The 8,495-nt window shown below is 34.1% G+C and overlaps 1 protein-coding gene across 1 annotated transcript; it reads right to left on the bottom strand.

Annotated features, from left to right (window-relative positions):
• Positions 1-2,602: 2,602 nt before the first annotated feature.
• LOC148307154 (pancreatic triacylglycerol lipase-like) lies at positions 2,603-5,900 on the bottom strand. The gene is made up of 2 exons (XM_088263879.1): positions 5,824-5,900; positions 2,603-3,816 (listed from the first exon to the last, which is right to left on the bottom strand). The coding sequence occupies exons 1-2, from the start codon at positions 5,898-5,900 to the stop codon at positions 2,892-2,894; spliced, it is 1,002 nt and encodes a 333-aa protein (XP_088120005.1). The 3' UTR covers positions 2,603-2,891.
• Between the last annotated feature and the right edge of the window lie 2,595 nt (positions 5,901-8,495).

Raw genomic sequence — 8,495 nt, 5'->3', positions numbered from 1 at the left:
TAGACACATCTATGGTGAGATGAAAAAAGGTTTTTATTTGGCAGAAACTCTTTTATTTGTATGTGAGGTCCTGGATTATAATCACATACACGAGAAACGCTAGAAAATATCCTTTTCATTTCATTATTTTAGCTTATAATTTGACCAGTTAATTTATTTACTTCATTTTAAGTGTGTCCAAATAACAAAGTAAAAATAACATTGTCGTTTTATTCTTTTTAATCATTTTTATATAATAATAATAAGTATTATGAAACAAAACATATAAATGTGTGGTTTAAATTTTCTCTGTTTTCCATTTAACGGACTAAATAACAACTTTTTTTTTGCCTTACGATAATAAACGTTGGATGGGTCGATATTTATGCTAATTAGACCTTGATCCAAGTAATAATTACAACAGTAAAAAAAATATACATTGGTATATAAAATATCAATTTGAAACTCAATACAGGATATATTTTTTATTATATATTTTGTTTAAATCAAATTATAACAATATTACGTGTTCAAATAATTTTATTTATTTATTAAACATCTCGTATAGAATAAATTGAATTTCGCATTGCTTTTAGAGATAAAGAATCAAATGTATTATTATTATTTACATGTAAATTGGAGTTCTCTTCTTGTGACTTCTACTGATCTGCATCCCAACCAGCGCTACTGTCTGCTGTGCTGGCCGGGGCTGTGGAGGCTTCTGCGCACCCGCTACACCGTACCTCGCTGTACCTTCGGATTAGAACTTGGATCTAGCTGACTAAAAGAGCTTACCAGCTACTGGTCCCTGTCACTACCAAAACTGAGGTAGGTACTGAGACAGGGACATTTAAAGCTGTTCATAAAATTTATAGTAAATTCGGGTCACAATTTTAAATATTTTTAATAATTTTTAGTACCTACGTAGTTCCTAAAATTTTGCTTAGATGGGTCCTACGTGATGCCTTGATTTTCTGTATTGGTTTCGGGGTGAGCCGGGAAGCTTTTTACATATTTAATTACGCAATGTTTAAGGTACATAACGATTGGACCAGTTCTTTATTTGTGATATTTGACTCAGAAATTCTATGTACAAAAAAAACACGTTTTTATCTACAAATCAAGTTTTATGCGATATTTGATATTAGTAACATAGATATACTTTATTATACAGGATGATTTATGGAAACCCAAAGACAGGAAGCAGAAAAAATCAACTTTTTTTTATTTAAATAGGTAATGAATCATTTTAAAATAAACACTTGTATAAGACCACTTTTGAGTTTTTTCATGGAAACATGACCAGTTTCGAGAGCTGCAGATGCTCTCATTAACATATGAATTTACTTGTTGATTAGAACATCTGTAAATTTCAAAACTAGTCATGTTTACATTAATAAACTCAAAGGTGGTCTTAAACAGGTGTTTTATTTTTAAATGTAAATCATTATGCTTTTCCACAAAGTTAATGCCGAATAAATAAATAAGGTTATGATTAAAATATCAAAGACGAATTGGAAGAAAAAACTTTGTTGAAATTTAAAGACAACATTTAAACTTTTAAATGAAAACATGGTTTGAATGGGGTATTAACAAAGAGAGCAATATAATTGAACATCATTTTAATTTATTATTTGCCTTAGACATTTTTTACAAATCATTTATAGATAGTTAAAATACATATAGATTAAACATAGTAAGAAATGTCATTAGATAATCAATATACTTTTTCAGTTTTCAATGTATATTCATCTTTTCACCTCATCCCCACCCAATGGTGCAAGCCATAAACACCTTTATTAATTTTCACCAAGCATTTCAAGTTGAGTCGGTTTGTATGATCGTCCTGTATTATGATTTTATCTCAAATTTCTAATTTTTTGTTCAAGCATTTTGAATTAATTTAGGCATAGGTCATTGCACTGCATTTATTTATTCTGAATTTCGTCAACAAATGGCGGTGTTCTTATCAAACGTTTAAGCTGGGCCGAAAATTTCACACAAAAAATTGTCAACCAGATCCCCACTTCTGTTACTTTCTCTCGTCTATTTAAAAATCATCATTTTCCTATAAATTATCGTCATTCTGTATGTCTTGTGCTTCATATTGATATAAAACACCACCCAGCTTCGATGTGTTTTACGAAATTTACAAGAAAATAAGTAGAAATTTAGATAAACTATATAATTTCTGCGATTTCTCTATGCGCTGAAACGTCACATTGACAGTTGGTCATTCAAATGAGAGCCATTTACTTCAATTTTATTTAATTCCTGACCAATGATGAAATGAACGAATATCGTTTATTCTGTGTACTGAAAATTGCGAAAATTTATTGCACAATGATATATATCAAGTGTAAAAAATTAATTGCTGGAACCATAATTTTATAGAATGGACCCAATATACTCATTTGTTGGAAAAGTCCATTTTCATAGGGCCCAGTATTAAGTCGCAACTTAATTTTTTCTAAACCCAGGTAACATTTGACGTACCTAATTGAATTTTCTTCTTAAAACACCGCTTTTATACTGAAAAAATAAGTTTTTCTTCGAAATAAATATATGGTTTTGAGAAGAAAAGAGTTATTGAAAGGTGAGGAGTTAAAAAAATACATTAAAATGTTTTTTCAATATATATTTTAGAAAACAAGAAATCTAATATACATATTTTTTAAATGAGGAGTGAGGAGACTGTCTACACTAAACGCGCCGGGCGCGTAATGATTTGAACCCTTGAGATCTAGGCCTTAAATGCAGTTTTCCTTTATGTGATACAAGAATGACCATCAAAATTATGACCATATATGATATATAATAGTTTGCATGTATTAAAATCTTATAAAACTCGAGTACAAAGTATTAATATACAAATCTATTTCAAGTTATATATTTTATTTACTTTATTTCATCTACTGAAAGAGTTTTCCATACAACGGGGCTGTTCCCAACTCTCCCAATCCAAATGGCGGCAAAAAATTGGTCCTCAGGTAAAAATCACCAGAGCTTGAATTACTGGCAGCGTAACCCATTACGGCTCGTTCATTTTTGGAGCATTTCGAATCCAAAAACGACTTCCAAGAGTCGCATCGGACTCCGACAAAAACATTAGGTCTGTTGACCGACTCCTCCCAGAGCTGCCAGACTCGGTTGTGACTGCAAACGGACTCGATACAACCGGGCTGTCTCAATCCTCCACCGTTGGGATAAAAGTCAACGTGGCCGATTGTCTTATTGATACCGTAAACTCCGATGTTGGTGTGAATCACATCGACAAAGGCGGCATCGCCTTTATCTAGCCTGGAGTCAGGTGGCGAGTCGAAGAAACACGGCCCCGCTGGGTCCATTCCGGTGATCCTAGGCAACTTCTCTCCTGGTCTTTTTTTCTGGAAATTTTTCCCAGCAAAGCCCGCGATATGGGCTCCCAAACTGTGTCCGACGAGATGGATCGAGCTAACGGGAACACCTTTATTAACCAACTCTATGAGCATCGACCCCAAGACTTCTCCGATGTATCTCACCATCACAGACGACCTTAAGTAAAAAGCCCTGATGAGTTTACTGGAGTCCAAAGCCAAGATATTGTATTTCCCTTGGATTTTGTAAGCTTGGGCGATGCTCTGGCCGGAAAGGAGTGCCGGGTTGTCTATGAAGCCGTGGATAAAGATGACGGTCTTCTTCGTGGGGTCGAAGTGCTTGGATTCTAAGAGGGAGGCAGCCGCTGACGGGAAAACTTCATGATACAACATGGCTTGAGAGGTGTACTCTACAACACGAAGGTTGACTGTATCTGAAGCCCTCGATATCTTCTCTACCTGACCGACCACAGACTGACCTGAAACATATCACTAGTATAAATTTGTAATATAAAAAAAACATGTTTTTCATAACATTATTGCGTTTTATTTTTTGACATCTCAACATAATGAAGGAGAATAAAGAAGTCTGGGCATTTAGGGGGCTTACGACCCTCATAGGCTGGTTTGAGCGATCACTTTACATATGTGTAACATTCGTCAATTCTACCCATGATTGATAACCACACTACTCAAATTCTTGGAAGTTCTACATTTATGAACCCATTTTGAAACAGTGTTCAAATATGGCTTCATATATAACTTTATGCACAAATAACATTCACCACTCCACCCATGATTGACAACCACACTACTCATATTTTCAGAACTCCTAGATATAGTGATAGCTTTCTCAATCCAACATAGATGGCTGTTGTGAACTCATATGAAGTGTCATGAGTTTACAACTCCTACAATTTCGAAAATCTCATGATGCTTTCTTTATATTTAAGTTCTCTAGAGCCGTCTATGGCTGGTTTGAGAAACCTTTAGTTTAGCAAAGACCCTTATATTTAGTATGCAAGATCCTAACCGGATTATTTTACATGCTGGGACACATCTGAAAATATGATTTTCAATAAAAACAATTATGCAATAAAATTATAAGCTGCATAAAAAATGAGAAAAAAATATTGAAAGTGAAATATTGAGGAGTGAGGACTGAACTTTATTTTTCGGTAAAAAATGTTTTAACAAATTTAACTATTTTTCACAAAAATGAGAAACAGCTGTAACAGAATATTCATTTGACAGCAATTTTTTTATTCCATTAACTGTTTGTGTTTTTTTTATATAAGTATAATGTATTGACTTGTTAAAAATGACTAACTGCATTGATGTTTATTTTCTTTGCTAAGCAAAAGTGACTTAAATGGCCCTCCTAAACATTTTAGGTTTGTTAGTTGGTCATTTTCTCTTGTACGACTACGACATATATATATTGTATATGTATATATATGAATTTAAATATAAAACACTTGTACTTACAGACATCGTCAACTTTTTCCCACAATTTAGAGTCCAAATGTTCCAGTAGACCATTTCCCTTCACTCCTGCGAGAAACAGTACGAGGAACAGAGCCAAAAACTTCATCTTGATCAATACTGGCAAACCATATACTGCTCTAACTCAAATCATCAAATACACTTCTTATATAGCTCTAATATTCTGTGCTGGTAATAAATGAATATTTAATGTGTCTATCAATCTAATGACATTTAATACAAAATATACATTTCAGGTAGTTAACGCCATTTGATAATGAAATAGATATTTTAGATAGCTAATGGCTAAAGGCAATTGTTGAGTTCTTAATTAGATATAGAAAAAGTGAATGCTGGGAACACTGTGAATGGTGCACTGAAATCTTCTTCTTCTTTCCATGTTCGCTCCCTAGGTGGAGCATATGGTCAACACGAGACGTCTCCGAGTCACTCTGTCACGCGCCATCTCCTTGGCTTCCTCCCAGGTCAGTCCGGCGTCTCGAAGTTCCGTTGAGTATAGTCGGTGAATGGTCGTCGGCGCCCTTCCGGGGCGCCGGAATCCTCGGGATTGGAAGAAGAGGCACTGAAATCAGTTACCTCTAATCTTATCCGCACCCAATGGTGCATTGTGCACTGCATCGTATTGACGCAGTTATCTTGATCGTTACTTTCATGAAGGCACAGACTCGACTCACTCCTGCACTTCAAGGACCAGTCCAAGTTAATATTTAAGTGCAAAATCAATATTTCTTTTCACTCCCCCCTGGGAATCGAACCCAAGACCTCCAGCACGTTAACCATTACACCACAGAGGCGGACAAGAAAATTAGTTATAGCAAATAAAAACCTATCAGCAAAAGCTAAACTGGCAGTAAGCAATGGAGTCCTGGTTCCAACCCAAATGTATGTAAAAGAAGCATGGACTAAAAAAGGATGAAAGTAGACTGAATGCAGTCTAAATGTGGTCTCTCAGTGCGGCAAAACCATGTATGAAAGATGTTACAATGGTGATATGAGTAAAGAATGCAAGGCTGAGACAACAATAAGCGACAAAATTAAGAAAGGTGTGTTGATGGGCATGTTGAAAAAATGAATGGAGAAAGAACAGAAGAATAAATTTATAAGGCGAATGTAGTTAGAAATAGGGGCAGAGCAAGGCAGAGTAAAAATGGCACAATCAAGTATTTCAAATACTTGGGCTTGGTCAGGTCAGGAGTTAAAATAATCGGCAGGTGTATATGAGAAGCCGTGTGAATTTGGAAGAGGCGAAGGTTGTTTTCAAAGACAGGCTAGTGTGGCATTCTATTCACTATCCACCCCTGCAAGGAAGCAGCGTGAGGGTTAGTTTTTTTATTAACATAATTTTTATACATTTATTTAAAGAACAATTTTAATTTTTTTTTTTTAAATCGCAGAGATCCACCAAGCCAAGCCACCTTGTGTGTCTTGTCGGTGAAGTTCTTTTTATGTACATTTTTATTGTTTTTAACGATTGTAACCTAATACACACAAAAGAGAATGAAAAAATTTAAAATATGAACTACTTTACAATTTTCATAAAATTAACTCTTGATCATTTACCCATTCCTTTATTTTGCCATTGTTCCATATTTTATTTTGACCTCTAACATCCGTAGGCAACAAATTAAAAATGTTCAGAACGATATATTGCAGTGTTCCACTCCCATATTTACTGTTAATTCTTGGGACTATCAAACCTTCGTTGTGTGTAAATCCTGTATCATGGTTGTGTACTAGAAGATTTTAATATTTTTTTCCTAATTAATATTTTATTATTCTTAGTTATTAATTAATTATTGATTAATATTTTATTAACTATGATACGGCAACACTGTATCCCAGTGTTGCCAGTTCTGCCACTGTCATTTAAGTACTGCACCTTAATAAAATCTGGTTTGCGATTTTCTCAGGAGCAATAGCAACTCTGAGGGAGGATTTTGCCCAGGGGTGGCTTCGGAGGGACTCACCTAAGCCTTCTATTTAATGAAGGAAATAAAAAATATCTTGCCATGTAATTTTAAAAAAATCCTAGTAGACCTTGTCGACCAGATGAACTTATGGTCAAGATTTTTATGGATATCTGAACAAAGATGAAGAAGTCTATTGAGATGTGAATAGATATTACCGACAAAGTTTTACTCAATAAATATAATCTTTTTGATTAAAGCATATACACATAACTTTCTGAAATTTGAGCAGTGCACTTATCGATCATGGATGATGTTAGTGTATAAAGAGATCACAAGGGATCACGATTCGCTCACTCCTTTCAACGTCATATACCATATAACTTGATTTTTCAGATCGTTTTTTAAGTTAAAAATATAATAAAATGTATTAAAAATAAATATCAAGCCACTAACTTTTTATTGTGCAACAGATCTTTTTAGGTAAAACCTGAATGTTTTTTCTCCATTTGAAAAATAATTAATATATTAAAAAGAAAATTAAACAATACCTTTTCTTCAAAATGCAAAAACAACTCTTTCTGCCCTGTAGCGGGTAAATATTAAGTTAAAAATATGCCGCTTTTGCTGGGTTATAGTATTTCAATTTTCAATTTCAATTTATTCAATAAAAAAATAATATATACATAACAAACAATATTCAAGGCGTATATATTAAAAAAGTACATTTTCTGGGCATTCTGACAACATGCACAACTGAAAATTGTCAATTTTTGATATATGACGTTGTTGAAAGGAATGAGCGAATTGTAAGCCCTGTAAATACCCAGACTTCCATACTTCTTCATCTTAATTAAGATATCAACAAAAAACATTTTTTCTTGAAAACATCACTTGGTTTTCAGCCCATTATTTGTACGCTAACAGGTAAACTGACAACCAGGTTTGTTTCTAACCCTTATCTGCACCCAATGGTACACAGCCCTCTGCGTCATATGAAAGAATAGTGATTAGTCCTGAACTACGCTACCCTGGATTGGTGTAATAAGTACCTCCCAGGACCTCCCAACACAGTAGTCAAACACCCTGACCCCTACAATAAAGGGGTACAAAAATTTAATAAGATAAATAAAACAAAGATATCATAAAAATTCTTTATTTTTTAACTAAAAACTTACAGATTTCAATTGTAAAAAAAAGAAAATTGACATACCTATACACTAAACTCCCCATTTATACGGTAATAATAATAATACACTTGGGTAAATTATTTAGTGTCATTTTCATAAATACTACCTCAAGGGCGCTTCGCTGCGATTGAACTGGGGGAAAGGAGATAGAGGAAATGATTTAGCAAACAAATGTGCTTTTAGTTTTTTTTAAAGATCATCTCACTATCTCTACTACTCTAATACTACTGGTGGAAGAGTATTTCACGCTATCGGTCCCGCAACAGCAGTCACGCTTAACGAATTTAGTGCGCTGGTAAGATCACTTTACCCATAGCAGTTGTAGATCGAGATGTGAGACATCTAAGTGATAGATATGTTCCACGCGATACCTTGAAAAGAACTTAATTCATTTTTGCTTATTGAATCTTAATTTTATTTAAAAAATCAAGGGTTACAAAAATTATGATTCAGCTAGCCCTCTTCTGCATGCCTTTCTGCCCATAATAACTGAGCAGCGATTGATTACATGCGAGGGGTGTAGCAAATCCCAAATAACTTTAATGCATTATCAAAAT

Source organism: Brachycentrus maculatus, unplaced genomic scaffold, assembly GCF_059751285.1.
Source record: "Brachycentrus maculatus isolate JH-2025_06_01 unplaced genomic scaffold, ASM5975128v1 h1tg000206l, whole genome shotgun sequence".
NCBI classification, from domain to species: Eukaryota; Metazoa; Arthropoda; class Insecta; order Trichoptera; family Brachycentridae; genus Brachycentrus; species Brachycentrus maculatus.
The sequence above is the reverse complement of the archived record's forward strand: the minus strand, read 5'-3'. Positions and strand labels throughout refer to the sequence as shown.

Excerpts from the sequence above, each read along its gene's own strand:
- LOC148307154 (XM_088263879.1), bottom strand. The coding sequence starts at position 5,900 with ATGCCCATCAACACACCTTTCTTAATTTTGTCGCTTATTGTTGTCTCA. Across the intron at positions 3,817-5,823 it reads TCTTTACTCATATCACCATT|AGGTCAGTCTGTGGTCGGTC; the intron begins GTAACATCTTTC and ends GTGATATGTTTC.